This window comes from Eubalaena glacialis, chromosome 4 (genome assembly GCF_028564815.1).
Source record: "Eubalaena glacialis isolate mEubGla1 chromosome 4, mEubGla1.1.hap2.+ XY, whole genome shotgun sequence".
NCBI classification, from domain to species: domain Eukaryota; kingdom Metazoa; phylum Chordata; class Mammalia; order Artiodactyla; family Balaenidae; genus Eubalaena; species Eubalaena glacialis.
Window position 1 is genome coordinate 64,528,210 of NC_083719.1, and position 26,421 is coordinate 64,554,630.

Genomic DNA, 26,421 nt, shown 5'->3' on the forward strand with positions numbered 1-26,421 from the left:
ACAGACTGAAAGTGAAGGTATGGAAAAAGAAATTCCATGCAAATGGAAATCAAAAGAAAGCTGGAGTAGCAATACTTGTATCAGATAAAATAGACTTTAAAATAAAGACTGCTACAAGAGATAGGGAGGGACACTACATAATGATCAAAGGTCAATCCAAAAGAAGATATAACAATTATAAATGTTTATGCACCCAGCATAGGAGCCCCTAAATACCGAAGGCAAATGCTAACAACCATGAAAGGAGAAATTGACAGTAACACAATAATAGTAGGAGACTTTAACACCCCACTTACACCAATGGACAGATCATCCAAACAGAAAATAGAAAAGGAAACACAAGCTTTAAATGACACAATAAAACAGATAGATCTAATTGATATTTATAGAACATTCCACCCAAAAGTGGCAGAATACACTTTCTTCTCAAGTGCCACAGAACATTCTCCAGGATAGATCACATCTTGGGACAAATCAACCTCAGTAAATTTAAGAAAATTGAAATCCTATCAAGCATCTTTTCTGACAACAATGCTGTGGGATTGGAAATCAATTACAGGAAAAAAACTGTAAAAAACACAAATACATGGAGGCTAAACAGTGTGCTACTAAATAACCAAGAGATCACTGAAGAAATCAAAGAAGAAATCAAAAAATACATAGAAACAAATGACAACAAAAACACAATGACTCAAAACCTATGAGATGCAGCAAAAGCAGTTCTAAGAGGGAAATTTATAGCAATTCAATCTCACCTCAAGAAAAAAGAAAACTCTCAAATAAACAATCTAACCCTACACTTAAAACAACTAGAGAAAGAAGAACAAAGAAAACCCAAAGTCAGTAGAAAGAAAGAAATCATAAAGATCAGAGCAGAAATAAATGAAATAGAAACAAAGAAAACAATACCAAAGATCAATAGAACTAAAAGCTGGTTCTTTGAGAAGATAAACAAAATTAATAAACCTGTAGCCAGACTCATCAAGAAAAAAAGGGAGAGGACGCAAATCAATAAAATTAGAAATGAAAAAGGAGAAATCACAACTGACACTGCAGAAATACAAAGGGTTATAAGAGACTACTACAAACAACTATGTGCCAATAAAATGGACAACCATGAAGAAATGGACAAATTCTTGGAAAGGTACAATTTTCCAAGACTGAACCAGGAAGAATTAGAAAATATAAACAGACCTATCTCAAGTAATAAAATTGAAACCATAATTTAAAATCTTCCAACAAACAAAAGTCCAGGACCAGATGGCTTCACAGGTGAATTCTATCAAACATTTAGAGAAGAGCTAACACCCATCCTTCTCAAACTCTTCCAAAAAATTGCAGAGGGAGAAACACTCCCAAATTCATTATACAAAGCCACCATCACCCTGATACCAAAACCAGAAAAGATATGACAAAAAAAGAAAATTATAGACCAATATCACTGATGAACATAGATGCAAAAATCCTGAACAAAATACTAGCAAACAGAATCCAACAACACATTAAAAGGATCATACACCATGATCAAGTGGGATTTATCCCAGGGATGCAAGGTTTCTTCAATATACGCAAATCAACCAATGTGATACACCACATTAACAAAGTAAGGAATAAAAACCATATGATCATCTCAGTAGATGCAGAAAAAGCTTCTGACAAAATTCAACACCGATTTATGATAAAAACTCTGCAGAAAATGGGCATAGAGGGAACCTACCTCAACATAATAAAGGCCATATATGACAGACCCACAGCAAGCATCATACTCAATGGTGAAAAACTGAAAGCATTTCCTCTAAGATCAGGAACAAGACAAGGATGTCCACTCTCACCAGTCTTATTCAACATAGTTTTGGAAGTCCTAGGCACAGCAGTCAGAGAAGAAAAAGAAATAAAAGGAATACAAATAGGAAAAGAAGTAAAACTGTCACTGTTTGCCAATGACATGATACTATACATAGAAAATCCTAAAGATGCCACTGGAAAACTAGTAGAACTAATCAATGAATTTGGTAAGGTTGCAGGATACAAAATTAATGCACAGAAATCTCTGGCATTCCTATACACCAACAATGAAAAATCAGAAAGAGAAATTAAGGAAACACTCCCATTTACCATTGCAACAAAAAGAATAAAATACCTAGGAATAAACCAGCCTAAGGAGGTGAAATACTTGTACTCAGAAGACTATAAAACACCGATGAAAGAAATCAAAGATGACATTAAACAGATGGAGAAATATACCATGTTCTTGGATTGGAAGAATCAATATTGTGAAAATGACTATTCTACCCAAAGCAATCTACAGATTCAATGCAATCCCTATCAAACTATCAATGGCATTCTTCACAGAATTAGAACAAAAAATCTTACAATTTGTATGGAAATACAAAAGACCCCGAACAGCCAAAACAACCTTGAGAAAGAAAAACAGAGTTGGAGGAATCAGGCTCCCCGACTTCAAACTATACCACAAAGCTACAGAAATCAAGACAGTATGGTACTGGCACAAAAACAGAACTATAGATCAGTGGTACAGGATAGAATGCCCAGAGATAAACCCACGCATTTGTGGGCACCTAATTTACAACAAAGGAGGCAGGAACATACAATGGAGAAAAGGCAGCCTCTTCAATAAGTAGTGCTAGGAAAACTGGACAGCTACATGTAAAAGAATGAAATTAGAACACTACCTAACACCATACACAAAACTAAACTCCAAATGGATTAAAGACTTAAATGTAAGACCAGACACTATAAAACTTTTAGAGGAAAACAGGAAAAACACTCTTTGACGTAAACCACAGCAAGATCTTTTTTGACCCACCTCCTAGAGTAACAGAAATAAAAACAAAAATAAACAAATGGGACTTAAACTTAAAAGCTTTTGCACGGCAAAGGAAACCATAAACAAGACAAAAAGACAACCCTCAGAATGGGAGAAAATATTTGCAAATGAAACAACAGACAAAGGATTAATCTCCAAAATATACAAACAGCTCATGGAGCTCAATATCAAAAAAGCAAACAATCCAGTTAAAAAGTGGGCGGAAGACCTAAATAGACATTTCACCAAGGAAGACATGCAGATGGCCAAGAGGCACATGAAAAGATGCTCAGCATCACTAATTATTAGAGAAATGCAAATCAGAACTACAATGAGGTATCACCTCACGCCAGTCAGCATGGCCATTATCAAAAAAGCTAGAAACAATAAATGCTGGAAAGGGAATGGTGAAAAGGGAACCCTCCTGCACTGTTGGTGGGAATGTAAATTGATACAACCACTATGGAAAACAGTATGGAGGTTCCTTTAAAAACTAAAAATAGAACTACCATATGACCCAGCAATCCCACTACTGGACATATACCCTGAGAAAACCATAATTCAAAAAGAGACATGTACCACAATGTTCATTGCAGCTCTATTTACAATAGTCAGGACATGGAAGCAACCTAAATGTCCATCAACAGATGAATGGATAAAGAAGATGTGACATATATATACAATGGAATATTACTCAGCCATAAAAAGAAACAAAATTGAGTTATTTGTAGTGAGGTGGATGGACCTAGAGTCTGTCATACTGAGTGGAGTAAGTCACAAAGAGAGAAACAAATACCGTATGCTAACGCATATATATGGAATCTAAAAAAAAAAAAATGGTACTGATAAACCTAGTTGCAGGGCAGGAATAAAGAGGTAGACACAGAGAATGGACTTGAGGACATGGAGTGGGAGGGCGAAGCTGGGGCAAAGTGAGAGTAGCATCTACATATATACACTACCAAATGTAAAATAGTTGGCTGGTGGGAAGCAGCAGCATAGCAGAGGGAGATTGGCTTGATGCTTTGCGATGACCTAGAGAGGTAGGATAGGGAGTGTGGGAGGGAGGCTTAAGAGGGAGGGGATATGGGGACATGTGTATGCATATGGCTGATTCACTTTGTTGTGCAACAGAAACTAACACGGTATTGTGAAACAATTATACTCCAGTAAAGATCTATTTAAAAAATAGTAAAAAAAAAAAAAAAATATATATATATATATATATATATATATACACACACACACACACTTTAAATGGGTGGATTGTTTGGTATGTGAATTATATCTCAATAAAATTCTTACCAAAGAAACCCCCATAGTCATAACCCACTTACTGCTATTTTGTAAAAGAAAAAAAAGAAATAAAAAACAAAACAAAAAAGCAATTCCACTGGTGGCGTGCCCCCTAGCTGCCCACCCAGAATTCTAGTCCCTTGCAGAGTCTTCCAAGTATTCTGAAAGTCTCCAGACATATGTGCTCAGGAATGAACCCACTCATTTTCCTGCCTCAGCGTCTTTATTCAAGCTCACCGCCCTGAGGCTACTTGAGGGAGAGACCTTTCAGTGCCAGCGCGGTTTCTGTGGAGAATGCTGCCTGGCAGTCTTGTGAAGCCACCATTTCCCTATCAAAAAGCTGAGAAAGATGCCACCTGCCCTGTCCCTGTGCCACCTGGGTCCCGGAGCAGCCTCACTCAACCCAGAGTCTCTGTCTCTCGTGAAAACAGCTCTTTCCACATCTTACCTGGTTCCACCGTCTTTCACCGTAAGAATTCAAAAGCCACCTGCAGAGCCAAGCAGGGAGTAGATGTTACACTACCCCACCTATTCTCCCATCTCTCACCATCTTTCTTCCCATGAAGCCAAAACAAAACCAAAGCCTTTGTTTAGCCCTGAACATGTCAGCTAAAGCTGACAGATACTGGTGGGGTCACCAGCCCATTAGCTGAGCAGACAGCCAGACCCTGAGTCACAGTTTGAATCAGCTGAGTCCCTGGGGCACTAACTTATCTTCCCAACAAGCCAGTGAATAGATTTGTGGAAAACAACACAAAACAAACCCTGGTACAAGAAAACAACTGATATTTGATTGAATGTCTGCTACCAAGTAATTCATTCCACTTGCACTATGTTTGAGGGTCCCTATCCCAGCACATGAGATTGTGATTATAGGAGGAATAAATCATGTATTAGTTTTTAGGGGTTTTGATAATTTTCCATATCTGATACTTATGTTTATATGTATGAAATGTGTGTTTTTAAAAATCATGTCAGAATGATTAGGAAGTAGAGTAGGAAGTAAGACCTAGACAGAACCATCAACTGAAGGAATGTTATCATTCATGAAATCTTTTTGTGAAAAAAAGGAAATCATGGGGTATATGAGAAAGAAACAGAAATAAAAAGGATTATTTAACAACCCTGAAAATTATAAAGATTTTCCTGTTAGTTCATTTTTTAATTTGAAAACAGGGAATTATTTTCAGCTGAAACCAAGAGAATTTAGTATTAAACATTTCCATGCATTTATGGACATCTGCCTTTTTTAAAAAAAAAAAGTGCCAGAGCATAGGTAGCAATGGGCCCCAGTAAGCCCAGCAGGAAGGAAAGTCATGCTTGAGAAAGCATGGGAAGGAAGAGGTGGTCTGGCAGGTCCCAGAAGCAACATGAGATTAAACCATTCACAAGGTGGGGAGGAGAAGAGTCTGAGGCAGGCCATGCCATGGGCCCAGGCCAGCCCGTCACAGTACCAAGCAAGCAGCCCATTCGAGGACAGAGGCCAGTTGCTCTTGGCTCTGTTTTTAAGACTACATGATTTCTACACTTGAAGGGGAAATTTTCTAGTTCTAGAATTTGCATAATCCCTTTTCCTTTTAAGTTTTTTATCTGGTATTGCATTATAAGTGCATAAATATTAAATTGATCATAATGAGTGATACATGTGGGGAAAACCCAGGATCCTGGAGTATTCATCAAACTCTAAGGTAGTCAGAAGACTAGAAGCAAATCCATCCTCTGCTGGAACTGGACCAGGGTTAGAGAGGCCTTCACATCTGAAGGGAACTTTTCTGAACATACCTCCCATGGAATACAAGTTAGGATTGTGAGAGGTAAAAAAAAAAAAAAAAAAAAAAATAGTCCCAATGTTAAAGATTTAGATGCATTCAAGTCATATAACAGTGAGATATAAACATGACACATGTATTTAAACACATAATACATTAATGCAGTAAAGTGAAAGCTTTCTATGATGAATCATCCCCTCCTTACACAGTGTCACAGGGGTTACTTTATGCTGAAGAAGTTTAATTAGCATAGGTATTTTGTGGCCCTGTTTGTGAATAAAAACCTCTGCTCAAGACTTTTGTATTCCTAAAATACCACGACCCTCCAACGTTGTCTGACCAGCTGGCTTTTGAATCTATGCAGTATAGTTTTTTTTGTAGACAACTAACATGCCATAGAATGAAAAGAAACAATGATTGACTTCTTGGATGGTCAACTGGAATGAGTTCAGTCATGAAAAGGGGACCCACAAACCTCACACAGCCCCAAGCAGCATTAGACTCCTTTTTTTTGTAGAAGAAAAACTACTTTCTTCAAATTGCTTCATACAATAAACCAGGTATTCAAATGAACAGGCCAGGATAAATGTTTTGCTTGGTTTAATTGAATCAGTTTACCAGAATCAAAGGAAATCCAGGCGATTGTGTTTCTGTGAAACTTTTGCATCAAACTAAGGTACTCACTGTGGATGTTTACATGTTACAGGTCAAGAATATTTGACGTGTCAGTGTTTAGGCATAGCATTTATTTTGTTCAGACTCATTAGAACTTTTACACCAAAATGACCTCTTGCTCCTACTCTTATTTGTAGTCAGGGGCTACCTCTCTTACTAGGTGGATTTTGTTCACCTCCTGGCTTGAAAATGTCTTCAAAGATAATTAGTCATAATTCAGTTTTTTACTTTCTAATCACTTTTAATTTTGGTGCAAAGTATTTTTTGACAGCTGGATCATCCTCATTTATTAAACACATCTCTATATTTTTCTGAGCTATTTCCTCAAGTCACATCTACCTTAAGAATTCGACTTGCCCTATGCATCTCTTCCTTTTACTTGGCTGTTCCTGAGTTATATCCTTTATAATAAAACTGTAACTATAAGCATAAAAAAAAAAGAAAAAAGAATTCGACTTGCCATCACTAATGAATTCGTGGGTGGGCATCAAATTCTGGAGCTGGTTCCTTAATAATAATACTGAAAATCTTTTGTAAAATGGCAATGTCACATGCCGTTTTATGGCAGAGTATACATTTCTATAGTTATTTTTAACCTTGTTGGGGGTCATGGATTCCCCAAAAGAATATGATGGAAGCAGTCTCCTCTCAGAAAAATGAATATATGAATATATGCACACATTTGCATATCATTTTTAAAAGTTTGTGGACCTCTAGAGATTATTTAGTGATACTCTAGGGTTAAGAACTTTTGTTCTAAGGGGACACTTTCAAAAGAGATAGCATTTATTTTGATTTATAGGGCAGACTCTTTTGAAGAGAGAAATGTTAGGTAACTGAATGGGGCCAGATGTATCCTGGAACATTAGGGTAAGATCGTTGAGGAGAGGAACATTTGATAGAAGTGAAATAACTTCTGGACCATTTCTTTCCAAGCTAAGAATATTGCCCAGCCTCATAAAAAGGATCTTTTCCACGGGTACACATAGTTATAAGGCCACTGATCTCTCTCCAAGAACACAGGCTACCGTAGAAAGGATGACATGAGCTTTGGGAAAGAGTCACTTTTCCCCTGTGTCTAACCCTTAAGTGTGATGTAACAGTCTTTGGAGAAAGAGTTATGTTTACTCATTTTTTCCTCACCTTAATCTGCCCTTTAGCATATGGTGACTTTTTCTTCTCACAAATGATGCGGCTAATTGCAGACAGGAAGATTGCCATTCCTGTGATCTAGAAGGATTCTGCTCCCGGGTAAACAGCCAAGAATTTTTGTTAGAGAGAAGGAAGATAGAGGAAAGGGAATTGACCTTTTCTAGTGTGTGTTCTATGCTGGACCTTTGAAGTGGTGCCTTTCATAAGCCTGCTCATGACAAGCAAGAGCAACAGGAAAGCAAACTGGACCGGACCCTGGGCCAGTTAGTCCCATTACTTTGAGCTTTTGTTTCCTCATCTATAAAATGGAGATAATAATGCTTACTTTAAAGGGATTTTTTATGATATAGGAGAGAGTGTGTGTCAGATGGTTAGCACATGCCTGGCATGATGAGCATACAAGTACCCACCTCAGTTGGTTTTGTATTTTCGAGGGTGATAGTTTGGTTTTTATCAACTCAGAACACAAAAGAACATCACATCATTGTTGCTTTTTAAAACTAGTGTCCTCCAGCAGACAGGCTACATGGTTGGGCACTGTTTAAATATTTTAATACTTTTAATATGTGATTGTGCCTTCATTTTAGGACACTTAAAGTGTTTGGTCCAGATGGCAAGTTATATAATCAGGTTAATTTTCCTGGACCCTGAACTTCTCTTGGACGTGAAAGTATCACTGTCACTCTGAAACCAGCACCCACCTTAACTTATGTATTCATTTATTCATTTGTCACTGATCAAAAAAAATATTTATTGAGAGCTGAATAACACCAAGTGTGGGGATACAGTACCAAATGTGTCTCAGGAAAGCCCATCTGGGAAGCAAAGGGGAAGAGTTCATCTGCTGGCTTTCTACCTGGTATTGTTTGAACTCTTGCTACCCAGGAACTCCCCTGAGCTTCTGGTCTACCTATGCCTGCATCTTCTGCCTCAGCATCAGCAGGGAGGGGCCAGGGTAGGGGCTGGAGGATTGTGGATGGGACACTTGGGCCTGTTAGAAACCCTGACTGATAGCAACGCAAGGCACCCAGATTCGTGGCATAGGTCCGCTCAGTAACGCAAAGCACCAGCTTACCCTCTGCTTCACTTTCACAGTGGGTGTTTTATTTACAACTTGTATGTAACAGGTTGGCTCCTTGTTATAAGTCAGCTCTCTTGATGATCCTCCTCTGCCTTTAACGTGTGTGTTTTCCTGTTTCCTTGACCCTCTGTCTTCAACTCACGTCTCCACAGCCTCACAGACCAGAACCCTCCGACTTCCACCCAGGGAAAACTGAACTGCGTTTTGTCATTTCATTTCTGGTACGTCTATTTTCTTTTCATGGAGGATATTTTGACTTTGTTTTAGGGCCCTTTCACAAGATGATCAAGATGACATCCACCTAAAACTGGAGGATATAATTCAACTGGTAAGTTCAGCCGTGGTCTTATCCTGCACAATTATATGTTAAGACTTACCTCTCAAAGGCAAGCACTGTGCCCATAACTGATAACTGGGTTCTGGACTGTATATTCTGTCGCTGCAACTGTGTGAGAAGAACCAGATTTGGCTTGGGGTTTAGCAGTTGCTCCATGATGTTAATGCCGGCTGATATTTCTGAGTTTTCTGCCGTTTTCTTCATAGCTGGAATCTAGGGTGGACTTCGTACTCCAAGCAGCTGCAGTGAGCTGGCAGGCACCTTGCTTCCAGGTGTGTTTCATTCCCTGCCCTCATCTCTTGCAGACGGACTGTCCAAAGGCTGAGTGCTTTGAGACCTTGTCGGCCATGGAGCTGGCTGAGCAGATCACCCTCCTGGACCACATCGTTTTCAGAAGCATTCCCTACGAGTGAGTGTGCCCTCACAGCAGCAGGTCCCTGCAGGCAGGACCGGCTGCCTTACAGCTGACATTGTTCCTCAGCAGATGTGTGTGCGCAGAGCTGTGGCTCTTAATCTTATGTTGGTTTGGTCCCACTTGAATGTCTTTTGGTTCCACTTTATGTTGGAAATATTTATATGGAAATATTGGGAACTCTCAGGATGGTCACTCTTGTGTTTCTGTATGTACTACAGTTACCATAGAATGCGAAGTTCTCTGTCCTCTCACATCTTTGTGTTATAGAAACCTCAATACAGTATAACAGTGGTTCTCAAACTTCATGGTGCCTAAAATCATTTGGGAGACCTGTTAAAAATGTACATCCCTAGGTACCGGCCCCTGCCCACCCCCTCGCCAGAGATCCTGATTCCAGTAGGTTTGAGACCCAGGAAACTTCATTTTCAATGAGACTCCCAGATAATTCTGCGTGGTCTAAGACTATACTTTGAGAAACACTGATGTTGGGAAATTCTGTAAATTCTGCTGCAATATTCCCCCCACGTCCATAAATCAGCAGGTATTGCTGAGCATCGAGACTCCAGAACACCGTAGACTCCCAAGACAGTGCTTTGCACAGAGCACACTTGGAGTGGGTATCTGCCGAGTGAACGCTGTCACGTAATGAGCATCTGTGTCACTACTGCCTTTTAACTGCCTCGTGTGCAGAGTAAGGGAGGCTCTTTAAGCCCCCTCCTGCTGTCCTAATCAGCAGCTCCACAAACAAGGCCTTTGTTTGGACAAGTAACAACTGTTGGCATAAGTCCCCTGTGAAATTATAACTAAATGAAAGGTAAGGGAGGGGCTGGGTAAGAGGTATGAGTGTGGTCCATGTCGTATGTAGAGAAGAGGACATCCAGGATGATGGAGGCTCAGGCGTAGCCGTGTTGGTGGTCAGAGCTACAGTATAAGGGGCAGGGCCGGAAGATGCTCCTGCAGACTTTTCTTTTATGCATTTTATCTTATTTCCCTCTTTCAGCAATTGTAGGCCCATCCATGAACATGGGGAAAAAAGGAATGTGGCCCCTTGGCCGTACAAATGAACCCACTGACTATTTGATGACTTGAGTTAGGAGTGCAGTGCCTCTTCCCCCCACCTCCTGACTATCCTCCAGTGCAGTGAGGATTCAGGAGGGAGGGGAGCATGACCGCTATGGAAGAGGAGAAACGGCAAAGCCTGAATCTTTGTGGTTGCCCTTGGTGTGGTCTCTTCCTGGGACCCTTCTCACCTCTCCTCCTCTGTGCCGCTGTGAACATGTACCAATTTTCATCCGTGGAAAAAGCACATCTTTATGTCCAACAGCCTTGCAGGATGGGAACAGTACCACCCACGTCAAGGGACTCAGTCAACATTGCTGGATTAAGAATGTGTCAGAGTAATTTCATTTTATTTTTGGTAATGCCTTGACAAAATAATTCCTGTATGCTCCAGCTTGATTGTCCCTTGCTTGCTGTGATCCGGTGACCCACTCATGAGTGAAATGAAGGAGCAGGGATGTTATTCGGAAGACAGACCTTCCTCCAGGCTGAGGTCCCACCACCGTAACTGCCTTCATCACATGAACGGGCTGCAAAGTGCTAACACCAGCATTTGTTCATTCGGCCCTTACCACGTGTACTGTTCCGGGCTCTGGGGAGAACAAAGGAAAGTCCCTGCCCATGGAATTGACATTCTCCTGGAGACTGTCAGAGCAAAGTGGAGGAAAACATGCTGTTCTTGATTAACATTTTTGGTAGTGATGGATTTTTCAAGCCTTCTGCTAAGGCTTAAGATTTTTTAAAGCTGATCCAGGGAAAATGGTCTTGGTTTCTGAGTTAGCACTTAAGCTCTTTATTCCTCCTGTCATTGTTTTCCAATTTCAGAGAAGCCTTTATAATGATCCTAATAGGGACCCGGTTCCAAACATTTATAAGAGAAAGCTGAAACTGAAGAATCTTTTCATTTTGGCATCAAGTGGTGAAATGGTAGAATTGAGCTAAAATTCATTTGAGATGGAACAGCAAGAGTTGGGCAATGTCAAGTTTAATGTATATAATATTCATAATAATTATTCAGGATCATAGGCACCCTTAAAAAACTTAATTGATTTTGTGTTTTGTTTGGAATTTTCAGAGAATTTCTTGGGCAGGGGTGGATGAAGCTGGATAAAAATGAAAGAACACCTTACATTATGAAAACCAGCCAACACTTCAATGATGTGAGTAACCATAAAAATAAAACCTTGGGTGGGAGTGTTATAGGAAGATGAGTATCAGGGTCTTTAGATGCCTTCTCTAAATGAAAGGAAGTCTGCCACCCACTTTTTAAACAAAACTGATGGAATGTTAAAAAAAAAAAAAGCTTAAATCTCCTCTAAGAGTTCACAGTGATGTGGTAACTTCCAGTTACCTTCCAGACGTAAGAGGTTCACATTTGATGGTACACAAGTCTGGTAAGTGCTCAATGATGCATAGGTAGCTGCTGTTATTTTTATCATGATCATCATTACTTCATGGTCATAGATTGACTAGTTCTAACAGCACTGTGTCACTGGCCCCTGGTGGTACTGGTGATGGTAAGGCTGGGTTGGGAAAGCTCTCCTTGTCATTACTGAACATTCAGTCCCAATACATTCCAGGGTGGGAAGGAACCTCTTTGAGCATAATTACAGTGACGCTGAGACTGTGTGCAAAGGTAACCAGCTGTCGGTCCATCTCCCCCTCTGCTCTTCTGCAGCAGTAAGATGGAGTTGCTTTTATACCCTCCTACTCCCTATTGGTGCTGTTCTAATGGTCTTAGTCCTGTGGAAGAACCACAGATGTTGGAATGTCTTCAGGCCTATCCCGGCAAAGGGAAGGCTCCCTTTTCAATTCTACTAAAGTACGGTAAAAGGAGTAATGATAATGTTTAAAAAAAAAAAAAAAAAGACTACCAGGAAACCTGTAGGTAAATTAATGTCATCCAGAATCAAAATACAAAACAACAGTGCAAATTCCCAAGACAGTGCTTTGCTGAGGGTACATGTGGAATAGATGTTATTACATAATAAGCATCAAATGCCACTGCTTCCTAAAGGACAGGACACATGACCTGTCTGGGCCACTCTTTGAGAAGCAGAGCCCCTTCTGTGCACAATAAACCTTTTTTTTTTTCTTTTTTGCCTGTGCTGTACATACACTTGGGATGAAATGGACACTCAAATCAGAGGTTCAGTCCCAGGCTCCATACCCACATGTCTCTAATTGGGTGGCCACTTGCACTGTGTCCAGATTGCAAATGGAACTCATCATCATCACCTCCCAGACCCACCAAGCCTGCTTCTTCATCTTATTCTCTGTTCTTGGTCTTGGGTAATGGCCCCACTAGCCACTCACTCAACCAAGCACGGAATCTAGAGGTCATCTTCTACGCCTTCTCCTTTCCCCACCTCGCTCACCCCTCAACATGTTAGTGAACCCTAAATCTATACATCTCAGACTCTTCTTTTCCCCTTCCTTCCCACTGCCATAATCTTGATTTGGCCTTTCATTCTTTTCTCCAAGAGCTCCTAACTCACTGTCTCCCCACCCCCATCTCACTGCCACCCAACCCTTTCTCCACACAGTGTCACGGAAATAACTTCTTTCAGAGGCCCATCTAATTACATCTCTTTGATGAAATTTTGTCAGTGGCTTCTTCTCACCTTCACAATACGGCCCCAGCCGCTCAACCTGGCCTGCAGGAGCCCCGCTTCCTGTCATCCTTGTCTCTCACCAACCCCCGTGCTCCTCTGACAGCTGCCAGATCCTCCATGCCACCACGCCTTCCCCCTCTGTCCCTTTGCAGACACTCCTCTACTTTGATGGGAAGCAGTAGCTAGCTCTTCCTCACCCTTCAGGGTTCAGTGCAGGCACGATCTCTTTCCTCTGTACTAGGCCACCTGTCCCATGCTGCCTCTACTTCTCAAACTCCCCCTCCACACAGCCCTAGCTTTGCGTTTCGCTTTGTGGTATTGACTTGTTTCTGTCTGCCTCTCCTCACCTTCCCACCTAACCAGGCTCAGCGCCTTAAGGTCAGGGAGACTGATTTATTTATTTTTCCTGTTCCCACAACCTAAAAGAATGGTCCTTACTAGGTGCTCAGTACAAAATAATTTCTTTAATAAATATGCACAATGATAGTTCTGAGACCCTGTGAGATCTAAAATAACTATGGAATTATCAAAGAATTGGTGTACTCATCAGATTTAGTGTATGGATATAAGATTATGGACCCCAGATTCCCTTTATTAGTAATCAATCCTGTTCTAGCCTTTTCCTTTCCATATTCTAAGTGTTGAGCTTCTTAAGCTGCCTCTTTTTCTCTTGGCTTTAACTAATAGAATTACAGTGCTTAGCCTTGAAACTATAGGTCCCTTTAACTGCTGGTGGAAAAAAAATTCAGCAAGATGAGAAGATGAAAATGTTCTCTCTTCTGCACCTAAGGGTTTCTGGTTTGAGAGTTGGTAGGTTAGAGTTTGATTTGATTGGGGAGAAATGTGTTTTCTTTGTGATAACTGAGGCTTCCTAGAGTGAATATCCCCACACTGTTGGGACCCAAGGAACATTGGGAGAGGCCCCAAGAAGTGAAACCCCTGATCTGCAAAGGTTGCCATTCCTCAGGGGTTAGCTCATTCTCTGCCATTCTCTCAATAATTATTGGAAATGACTCCTTCATCAAAATTACTGATTAGCAAAATCACCTCTTCCCCCAACAAGCTGATCCCGAACAACCCCTCTCTTCACTCAGGATGAGCAGGTGTTCATTCGTGTGTCGTTATTGTTATCATTACAGACTTTAGTTTCTTCAGAAGGTTGATATCTAAATGGACCTTGATCTCGCATCCCTTGACACCTGCTTTGCTGACATTTCTGTAGGTAATTCAGGTATCTTGCCTGCATGAATTGCTTTGACTCTTAGCTGGCCTCTCTTGGCTTTTCCATTGTCTCAGATGAGTAACCTGGTGGCCTCCCAGATCATGAATTATGCGGATGTCAGCTCCCGAGCCAACGCAATTGAGAAGTGGGTGGCCGTGGCGGACATCTGCCGGTGCCTGCACAACTACAACGGCGTGCTGGAGGTCACTTCAGCCTTAAACAGAAGTGCCGTCTACCGGCTGAAGAAAACCTGGGCCAAGGTGTCCAAGCAGGTGAGCATCAGCGGGCGACACCTCCCGCTGCTGCGAGGAGGAGACGACACTGGGAGATCAGAGCCAAGATAAATATTACTGATTAGGAAATAATTAGCTGAAAGGAGCAGCTCCGTTGCCAAAGAAAGGTGCCAACGTGGGTAATTACTGTGTTCTTACCACTTAATTGATTCCGCTCATATACGTTTCTAAATGGTTAATTTAGAAACGAAAATACAAACCAAAATATTCATTATAACATATCTGGGGACAACTTCAGACAATGTGGTTGACAGTCAGGAGCTGTTCCCTGAATTATTTAGGGAGGGTGCATTGATTCCAAGTGGGCACAGTGATGTCCGTGGATCCATTCTTTCTCCCTCAAAGTAAAGGTACAAATGCCTTAGGGCCAAAGACCAGGGACAGAGGGCCTCCATGTTCACCTCTTCTTTGTCATTCAGGTAGTCAAGTTTGGGCATAATGACTTGAATGTGAAGAAATATAACTTTCTTAATTTTCTTTTAATTGGACTTAGCTTGTTCACACTTATTTTTTCCTTCAGATAATTTCAAGATTCAAGTGACATCACCATTTTCCCCCTGCTCTTCCTCCTGTTCTTCCCCCTGAGTGTCAGTGGGTGTTAGGGAGGGCTTTTCCAGGCTTGTGGAAGGCTGTGTGCACCCACTGGCCTCCTGCTGTAGTCTATGGCAGTTTAGTCATTGGGTACAAGCCGCTGTGAGTTGACTGTGCCTTGTGTTCAAATGGTCATCCTACCCTGCCAGGAACGTGGCATGGTTATTGCACGCAGGGAGCTTGGCTGACCTCACCTCCCCTTCATCTCTCACTGGCTCTGCTGATTCTCTGAGATGGGGTGCGTATTACCTCTACTACAGGCTGTGGTGCCCCTTGCTGATCCCTAGTGGGCAGGCTAATTCTTCATTACTAGATAACTCACTTGACCCTCTCAAAGGGTGTTGGGGGAATTTTCTAGGCTCCTCCATGTCCCATGGGCGCCAGAGGCTAGGAGTGTTTATGCCAGGCCCTCTCTGCATATCCTTCTTTCACAGACCACTGTGCCTGCCTTGTTGTGACCACCCAAAGTTGGTGAAGGGTGCCTTCAGGGTGCCCACCTCCAGGGTTTCAGGCAGGAAGAATAGCATATATTCTGCTGACATTTCCTCAAAGCTGTCTGGTTTCTGTTGCCCCTTCTGAGGGTTTAAGCCCCTCTCAGAGACATTGCTTCTTACTCTATTCAATTTTCTTTGCTCTCTCCAAGCCTTTTAAATTCCTCCCTATGTAGCAAGAAACCAAGCCTAAGTCATATCTTTTATCCCCTCCCCCCATTCCTTAGTAAAAATGGAATGCTCTAAGAATCCCAAGTTTGGCCCCTAGAACTGGCAAATTCTTCTGTGAATAAAGCCTGGACCTTGCAAATAAAAACCACAGCTTTTATAAAAACTGTTTTTAAAAAACTTTTAATGTTGAGATCATTGTAGGTCCATATGCAATTATAAGAAATAATAGAAATCCCTTCCACCCTATACCCAGTGTCCCCCAGTGGTAACATCTCGCATAACTACAGACAATATCACAACCACAAAATTAACCATTGGTACCATCCACCAATCTTATACAGACTTCATTACTTTTATATGTATTCATTTGTGTGTATGCATGTGTGTGTGTGTGTGTGTGTGTGTGTGTGTTTAGTGTGCTTTTATTACAGGGATAGATGCATGTAATCACCACCAGAGTGAAGATACAGAACAGTTCTATCACTAGGATCCCTCCTGCCACCCTTTTATAGCGCCAGCCACCTTCCCCCCTCTCCCTCCCTAACTCCTGGCAACCACAGATCTGTTTTCCATCTCTGTAATTTTGTCGTTTCAAGAATGTTGTATAAATGGAATCATGCAGTATATGACATTTTGAGATTGCCTTTTTTTAAACTCAGAATAATTCCTTTGAAATCTATTCAAGTTGTTACATGTATCAATTCTTAGTTCCTTTTTATTGCTGAACAGTACCTCCTGGTGTAGATATATGACGTTTCGTTTAACCATTCACCCCTTGAAGGACATCTGGGTTGTTTTCAGTTTCAGCTATTACAAATAAAGCTGCTGTGAACATTCATGAATATGTTTTATGTGACTATAAGTTTTCATTTCTCTGGGATAAATGCCTAAGAGTGCGATTGCTGGGTCATATGGTAATTGTGTATTTAGCTTTATAAAAAACTGCCACTCTTTTCTAGAGAGGCTGTACCATTTTACATTCCTATCAGGAGTGTATGAGTAAACCAGTTTCTCCACATTCTTGTCAACATTTGGTGTTATCACTATTTTTAATTTTAGCCATTTTGAAATCTCACCATTGTTTGAATTTGCACTTGCTAATGGCTAATAATGTTAAACATCTTTTCATGTGCTTGTTTGCATCTGTATATCCTCTTCAGCAAAATGCCTACTCATGTCTTCAGCTCATTTTTTAATTAGATTGTTTGGTTTTTTTACCTTTGAGATTTGAGAGTTCTTTCTATATTCCTCCACTTTATTCTTCTCTTTCAAAATTATTTTAGCTACCTTAGGTGCTGTGACTTCCATATAAATTTTAGGATAAAAACTATGTCTTAAAAGCTTTACTGAGATTTCCATTGGAATTCCATTAAACCAATCAATTTAGGGATAATTGACATCTTTACTACACTGAGTCTTCCAGTCCATAAACACAGTATTTCTCACAATTTCTTTAGGTTTTCTTTGATTTCTTAAATCAGCATTTTGAAATCTTCAACATACAAGTCCTGTATATGTTTTGTTAGATTTATGCCTAAATATTTCGTTTTCTTTGGAGATATTTAAATGTTCTTGTGGTTTTAATTTTGGTTTCCACACATTCATTGTTAGTACATACAAACGTAATTGATTTTTTTGTGTTGGTCTTGTATCCGTAACCTTGCTGAACTCACTTATTAGTCCTAGGAGCTTTTTTGTAGATTCCTTGGAATTTTCTACATAGACAATTATGTCACTTGTAAACAGGAACAATCTTATTTCTTTCTTTCCAATTTATATGCCTTTTATTTCCTTTTCTTGCCTTATTGCTCTGGCTAGACTTTCCAATGCTATGTTGAATAGGATAGTAAGAGAGGACATTCTTACCTTGTTCTTGATCTTGGGGGGAAAGCTTTCAGTTTTTCACCATTAAGGATGGTGTTAGCTGCGGCTTTTTGTAAATGCTTTTCTTAAAATTGAGGAAGCTACTTTCTCTTCCCTAGTTTTTGAGAGTTTTTTTTTTTTTAACATCTTTATTGGAGTATAATTGCTTTACAATGGTGTGTTAGTTTCTGCTTTATAACAAAGTGAATCAGTTATACATATACATATGTTCCCATATCTCTTCCCTCTTGCGTCTCCCTCCCTCCCACTCTCCCTATCCCACCCCTCTAGGTGGTCACAAAGCACCGAGCTGATCTCCCTGTGCTATGCGACTGCTTCCCACTAGCTATCTATTTTACATTTGGTAGTGTATATATGTCCATGCCACTCTCTCACCCTGTCACATCTTACCCTTCCCCCTCCCCATATCCCCAAGTCCATTCTCTAGTAGGTCTGTGTCTTTATTCCCATCTTGCCACTAGGTTCTTCATGACCTTTTTTTTTTTTTTTTTCCTTAGATTCCATATATATGTGTTAGCATACTGTATTTGTTTTTCTCTTTCTGACTTACTTCACTCTGTATGACAGACTCTAACTCCATCCACCTCACTACAAATACCTCCATTTCGTTTCTTTTTATGGCTGAGTAATATTCCATTGTATATATGTGCCACATCTTCTTTATCCATTCATCCGATGATGGACACTTAGGTTGCTTCCATGTCCTGGCTATTGTAAATAGAGCCGCAATGAACATTCTGATACTTGACTCTTTTTGAATTATGGTTTTCTCAGGGTATATGCCCAGTAGTGGGATTGCTGGGTCGTATGGTAGTTCTATTTTTAGTCTTTTAAGGAACCTCCATACTGTTCTCCGTAGTGGCTGTATCAATTTACATTCCCACAAACAGTGCAAGAGTGTTCCCTTTTCTCCACACCCTCTCCAGCATTTATTGTTTCTAGATTTTTTGATGATGGCCATTCTGACCTGTGTGAGATGATATCTCATTGTAGTTTTGATTTGCATTTCTCTAATGATTAATGATGTTGAGCATTCTTTCATGGTTGAGAGATTTTATGATGAACGGGTATTGGAATAGTATTTTTATTTTATTTATTTTTATTTTTTAATTTTTAAAATTTTTTAATTTTTTTAACATCTTTATTGGAGTATAATTGCTTTACAATGTTGTGTTAGTTTCTGCTGTATAACAAAGTTAATCAGCTATACATAAACATATATCCCCATATCTCCTCCCCCCTACGTCTCCCTTCCACCCTCCCTATCCCACCCTCTGGGTGGTCACAAAGCACCGAGCTGATCTCCCTGTGCTATGTGGCTGCTTCCCACTAGCTATCTGTTTTACATTTGGTAGTGTATATATGTCCATGCCACTCTCTCACTTCATCCCAGCTTACCCTTCCCCCTCCCCATGTCCTCAAGTCCATTCTCTACGTCTGCGTCTTTATGGAATAGTATTTTTAAAGTGGGCTTCAAACAGCTATATCAGAATCCAAAAGCTGGACACCGACCCCTTGGTCATGGCTGGGTTTTGCCTCCCTCTAAGGCGGTGGTGGCCTCAGCCATTAGGCACTGGATACAAAGAGCATATTATCCTGTCACACACATGTCACATTTCATCAGAGTCGGTATTGGTCAGTCCATAGCCAAGCAACAGAATATGTGCTTTGATGACTTGGAAATTAACAGTCGAAAAGATTCATCATGAAAACTCCCTGACACAAGACCTCTCCTTTAAGATTCCCTATTCAACATGTGCTTTTCAGTTCTTTAAGTCCCTAAGTTTCTTGTACATTACAGTTTTTCTTTTCTACACATTTTCTCTCTTTTTGGCTCAATGATTAGTATAGTCACTTTTCTTCTCCACGTGTTCTTCCTCCTTTTTTTAAACATTAAATTTAAATATAATGCCCCCCTCTATACTTTGAAAGTCATATCACATCACAATAGTCTGGCAAAGGTATCAGTAACTGCCACTGTAGAAGAGAACTGAGCATCTTTTGGTAACTTACCACCTTACCAAACCATAGGAATATTTTCATGACATACTAAGTTATTTGTTTCTTTCTAGACAAAAGCTCTAATGGACAAGCTTCAGAAGACTATTTCATCTGAAGGAAGATTTAAAAATCTCAGAGAAACCCTTAAAAAGTATGTCTATCTTAATTATTAAATTATTCATAATTCACAAATATGTTTATATAATTTTTATAGTGTACAAATAGTCACTTACCTCCTACTTTGGTTTGAAAAGAAAAACAAATGGGAACAACTTCCATCATATAGGTGTTTTTCTGATTTCCCTTTTCATTTGGAATACTGTAGATACAGTAAGTAAATAGCTTATGGATATACTCATGGTATGCAGAGCTTTCCAAATAAGAAGAAAATATCACCATAGTAAATCAAACCACATAAAGAGTAAATCAAACTCTTTTACTATAAAGAGTTTCTTGACTTGGTATTTCTTAATCTAAACACAGTGATTTCCTGTGATTTTTTTATTTAAATATTCCAGTGCCTATTGATTATTGTTACGTATTTTTGACCTTTTATTGCTGGATCAGTCTCTCTTTCTACAGACACACACACACACACACACATGCACGTGTGCACAGAGATAGAGAGAGAGAGAGAGAGAGAGAGAGAATAAAATGTATTCTCCTGCAACTTGTTTTCTTATCATCTACTGCACATACTTGCCTTACTCTGGAAAATATTGTCCTGTGATGCCATGAGAGAAAGAAAGACTCATAGTAACAACAATGACAACAATAGTACAAGAACTATTCACTGAATACTTGCTAAATGACAGACTCTATGTGAAGTGCTTGATGTGTCTAATTTAAGCCTCACAGCAAACTAAAGAGATAAGTTTTATTGTCTCCCTTTTACAGACAGGAAACTGCGGTTCAGAGAGTTTGCCCTGCATCACTTAGTAAGTGGTCAAGCAGGGACTCAAACCCAGTTCACTCTGGATCAAAAGGCCATATTCTCAGCCTCTAGACTCCTTGAGAAAAACAAATTCATCCCCCTTCCAAACAGCAAAGGTCTCACTTTAGCATGTAGTTGTGATATTAATTAAGTCTGTACCTTCTAAAACATTTAAATACTAACTAAAACAGAAAACAAGTTTTACAAGCTCTAATTACATTGATTTTTTTTTTCCACCCACTTCTTTAAGGTTGAATGTTTGCACTTTAATGAGGTGAGGGCATGGGGTTTTCCTATATGCTTTTACCCCTCAGAGAAGTGTGGCCAATGCAGATAAATACTGCAAGCAAGTCTCGCTAGCAAACGTTTGTATTTGTCTGTAAGACATCCTGTTGTTTGAAATACCATTGTCTCAAACACATAGTAAAGCATGGGCGGTAATTTTGTATCATATTCTATTGTGAGGCATATTTAAAACTCTGCATATCGTAAGTGTGCTTCTGAAAATGGAATTAAAAGACTTTATTCTTCAGGGTGGGAGCAGCACATTTGCTTCCTATTTATTTTAAATGGGGAGGTAAGTGGACACTGGTGGGAATGAGCATGACAACAGTACCTCTTGGTCTTGCAGTTGTAACCCCCCTGCTGTTCCTTATCTGGGGATGTACCTGACAGACCTGGCGTTTATTGAAGAAGGAACACCAAACTTTACTGAGGAAGGCCTCGTCAATTTCTCCAAGATGAGAATGGTAGGTGAGAATTTCATACAATCAGGCTGTCTCAGTGACATCAGTGGCTTATAGAGAAGAGGCGACGTCATGGAAGTTCACTGCTTTTACGCTCGAGGTGGAAGAGGTGGTGGACACCTGATGTTGACTGATTCAGGAGATTTTCGCAGGCCCATTTCAGCTTGCAGTCTGGACAAAGAGGGTAGGGAATAAAGCTCCAGGGATGACTTTCTAAGACTGACCAGTGATAGATGCTGAGGCTTCTTGCTGGACAGCTGGGTTCTAAGCACCAAGTTAGAAGCAAGGAGCCCATGGACACTAGCACCCAGGGCTTGCCACTCCTGAACCTGAGGCCACCCCATGACAGCTGTTTCCCTGATGGTGAATTCAGTATTTCCTTGCTGTTAACATTTTGTGTGGCTCATTAAAGGGCAAGAAAGCCCTGGGGCCTGGAGCATGATAGGACAGGGCTCCAGATATCTCACTGGAGGAAGGGACTGACTACTCTGGGATGGGCTCCCAGAAGAATGGGCTGCAGCACAGGGCAGTACTTAGGCTTCGCTTTTGTTGTTTCTCTGTCAGATATCACACATCATCAGAGAGATACGCCAGTTCCAGCAGACTTCCTATCGAATAGACCATCAGCCAAAGGTAATATTGTGTGGTTGTAAGAGAATTTAATGAAGAAAAAAGTGGAAATTAATTAATTGGAAACAGCAGTAGAGTAGATCAATAATACCAAAAGCTGACTCAAAGAAAAGACCAATAAAACAGACAAACCTTTGGTAACTCTGAGTAAGAAAAACAAGAAAGAAAGCAAAAAGAATATCAATTCATCATCAAATTCTATCTATTTTACATCCTGTATTTCTTGTGAAGCTGGAACCACCCCTACCACCACCACCCTTGGTCCAAACTACCAATATCTGTTACCTGGTCTACAGAATGCAAATCCATTCTACAAATTTACAGCCAGATAGAACTCTCTGAAACACACAGTGGAAGTTGTTTGCTTTATTGGCTTCCCTTTGCTCTTAGGATAAGGAAAGAAAAAAATCTTGATATGTCCAAAAAGTCTTGCATTATATGGTCCCTACTCATCTTTCTAGACTCATCTCACGTCTTATACCCCCTTCCTTTCTCCATCCCAAACATAACTGGTCTTTATTACCTCTTTCTTTCTTCTTTCTTTACTTTTGTTCCTTCCTTCCTCCCTCCCTCCATCCCTCCCTCCCTTCCTTCCTTCTTTTCTTTTCATTTTTTAATAGACGTTATTTTTTAGAATCATTTTAGCTTTACAGAAAAATTGAGAAGGTAAGACAGAAGATTCCCATATAACTCACAGCCAATTATCCCTATTAGTTCATGGAACCTGACATACTTATTATGAAACTCATAAGGAAGCTTTAATAGGCCAAAAAAACAAGGACTTTTTGAAAAATAAGAAGAGTAAGGGAGAGCTTTCCCTACCAGATACAGACACTAAAACTGTAGTGAATAAAACAGGACTATATTGGCACAGGAATACAAACTCAATGGAGCAGGATAAAGTCCAGATGCAGATTTTGTCTATATGAAAATCTAATATGGGATAAAGGAGACGTTTAAAGAAAGCGCCAGAAAGAAACTGACCATTGTGTAAATGGAATAGGAATTTTGGCTCTCTATCTTATACCATTCACAAAAATAAATTCCAGATGAATTCACTACTTAAATATAAAAAGAAATATTAAATTATTTAAATAAAATATAGGATAAAATTTCATGACCTTTGGGTTTGAAAGACCCTAAACACAGAATGCAAAATCTGTAAAAGACAAGCTTGATAAAGTTTGCTGAATCAAAATCTAAAACTTCTATATGACAAAGGGCAATTGTTTAAAAAGTCAAAATACAAGCAGTAGACTAGGAGACAATATTTGTAACATGCAAAACAAAGAGACAGAATAAAAGTATTCCTATAAATCTATAAGAAAAGCATAAACAACTCAATAGGAAAATTGACAAAGCTATAAGCAGGTAACTTACAGAAGAAGAAACAAGTAAATATTTGGAAAATGTTCAACTTCATTGATAAGAAAAAATGCAAATTATGAAGCATCATTATCAGCTATCAGAAAGGCAAATTTTTAAAATATTGATAACAGCAAACATTAGTTAGGGTATGGGATAACAGGTGCTCTTATGTACTATAGGTACAACAATTTTGGAGGTCATTTTATGTTATCTTTTAAAATTAAAAATTGATATACCAAGTAACTGGAATTCTTATACACTGCTGGTGAGAGTAACACGGTACAACCTCTTTGGAAAACTGTGTCATTTGGAGGTTTCTTGAAATGTTAAATATGCATCTACCTTATGACCCAGGTATTTATCCAAGAGGGAAGTGAAAACATGCCCATTAAAAGTCTTGTATAAAATGTTTATAGCATTTCTTAATAATAGCCAAAAATTGGAAACAGCCCAGGTGTCCATAAATAGATGAATGGATAAACAAATTGTGGTACATCTATACAATGGACCCACTACTCAGCAATGGAAGAGGACAAACCAGTGAAACACACCACAATATAAGTGAATCTCAAAACGCTATGCTGAGTGAAAGAAGCCAGGCACAAAAGAGTACATACTGTGTGATTCCATTTACGTGAAGTTCTAGAGCAGACAGAACATGTGGTGATAGAAATCTGAGCAGCGATTGCTTCTGGCAGCAGGTTAATTGGGAAGCTGCATGAGGGAACTTTCTGGGGTGATGGAGTTATTCTCTAGCATGCTATATATGTAAGTTACATGGGTGTTTACATTTGTCAAAACTAATCAAGCTATTAATTTTACTTATGTCTGTTATATCTCAGTAAAAATAAAGAAATATTTTCATGGAGCTACCCCATGTTCCAACATGTTCATTTCCATATCCTTTCCTTTCATTTCATTTCCAGTGTCTAGAGGACCATTCACATGTGAACACTAGGAAACATGCTAACAAGGACTTCACTGTAACTTTGTGTCATAGTGAAACACTGACAGCAACCAAACACCCATCGATATGAGATCATTAAATAAACTCTGATATGTCACACTGTTAATGCTGCACAGCAGTTAGAGCTCTTTGTACTGACATGGGGAGCTCTCCACGACTTCTAGTTTGACAAAAGCAGAATAAAATGTATCATTTTGATACCATTTATAAGGGGAAAAAATGATTTCTGTAAGTGCATGGTAATGTCTAGAAAGACACAGAAAAACGTCTGGGAGAATACAAGCCAACTGATAACAGTGGCAATTCTTGAGGGCAGTGCCTGGGGGTGGGAGCTGACAGAGGACTAGAGATGTGTGATTTTTTTTTTTTTACAGTAAGAATATATTCATAATTTTTTAGTTACCTAAAGTATTTCAATGCTTAGGAGAAAACGTTGAATTGTGTCGGGTTCCATCCAGAAAATGTACGTACTGGTGTTGTGAAAAAACTCAAAGTGGGGATTCCCCTTTTTTCTCCAGGTCACTCAGTACTTGCTTGACAAAGCCCTCATCATAGATGAAGATACACTGTATGAGCTGTCTCTAAAAATTGAACCTCGGCTCCCTGCTTGACGATGCAGCCTTGCCCCAAGTCCGTGGAATTTTCGTGGAAAGCAGAAGGGACAGAACTGTGCATGCCATGCCTCCCACAGTGCAGGGAGGACGGGGGTGATGGAGACGACGAAGCCAGTCTCCTTTGTCCCCCGACGATGATGGAACCAAACGGGAATTCTGTCTCCAGCCAGGGAAGCCCAGTTGGTTGGAGTCGAAGACAGATGCTTCAGACTTGGGTGGGAAGGTGAAGAGATTGATATTTGGTAAAGCTGAGGGCACATTTGCATGAGGGAATATAAGATGGGAGCTGCTGGTAGCCATTTTAATGAAGCAGGTAAGAAGGGGAATTTGAAACTCTGCTGCATGTTCTATTAGAGCTCGGGGACGAGGGTCCATGGAAAAGACTTGTGATGTTTCGCTGGCACTTTACTGGCCCGGTGCACCTCCCAGTCTTCTCCTAGGGTTTAACTGCTTCTGTTACATTTCCTTTGTTACAGGCTTCCAGAAGAGCCGAGGCTGCCTCTGTAGGGATGGGCCGACACATAAGCAATTTCAGTCCTCAGCATGTGCATGGTTCTCAGTGCATCATAAATATTTATATTGGAGGAATGGCATGTTCTGAAACTGCTCTTTCAGTCTTTAGGCAACAGGACAGGAAAGACAGGTTGAAAGTCAAGTGGATTTGTACGAAACATTTCCATAATTAAAAACTCAGTAGCTGTGCCCCTGAGGAGCCCAGCCAGTGGCTCTCTCGAGGTGGGGGACCGGGGGGCTTCTTCCTGAGGCTGTGGAGACCAGGAAGCCAATGCCCTTGGAGAGACAGGTGCAGGCTTTGCAAAACGATGCCCACGCACCTCACCGACAAAACTGTGGAATATGACAAAAGGCCACAAAGTGCTACGGGGAAGAGTGGGTTTCAATGCTAAGTGAAAAGATACACTTAAAAATCATCTCTGCACCTTGCTGTGCTTGTTTTCTTCCCCCCCGCCGCCCCCCACCATTGGTAATGTGGGAATCTATTCTGATTTACACAAACCATTTTTAGCCTCACTATGAATGTTGATTGTATTTTTTTTTTAAAAGCTGTTTAGTGGGATTTTCTTTTTAAAACCCACCTTTCTGTGTGCTGTTGGTAGACGGTTCTTCCCCAGTCTTTAAATTTTGAGACATTTCTGAGTGAAAATATTGTAAGTATATGGGAAATGGACCCAACCACTCAACAGCCCTTGTGTCAGAAAACCAAATTCAGGGGTTAGTCCTCCTACCCTAGGCTGGGAAAGCAACCTTGCTTCTCCCAGGATTGT

General features: G+C 40.1%; 1 protein-coding gene across 1 annotated transcript in view; it reads left to right on the forward strand.

The window, feature by feature from the left end:
• The window catches only part of RASGRF2 (Ras protein specific guanine nucleotide releasing factor 2), a 224,169-nt gene extending 198,442 nt beyond the window's left edge, over positions 1–25,727 (forward strand). The window contains exons 20-27 of the mRNA XM_061187956.1: positions 9,068–9,128; positions 9,443–9,546; positions 11,687–11,771; positions 14,523–14,720; positions 19,951–20,030; positions 21,445–21,562; positions 22,124–22,192; positions 25,043–25,727. Of these exons, the coding sequence (XP_061043939.1) occupies positions 9,068–9,128; positions 9,443–9,546; positions 11,687–11,771; positions 14,523–14,720; positions 19,951–20,030; positions 21,445–21,562; positions 22,124–22,192; positions 25,043–25,135 (808 nt within the window). The 3' untranslated portion in view covers positions 25,136–25,727. The remainder of the gene's footprint in view (positions 1–9,067; positions 9,129–9,442; positions 9,547–11,686; positions 11,772–14,522; positions 14,721–19,950; positions 20,031–21,444; positions 21,563–22,123; positions 22,193–25,042) is intronic.
• Positions 25,728–26,421: the final 694 nt, after the last annotated feature.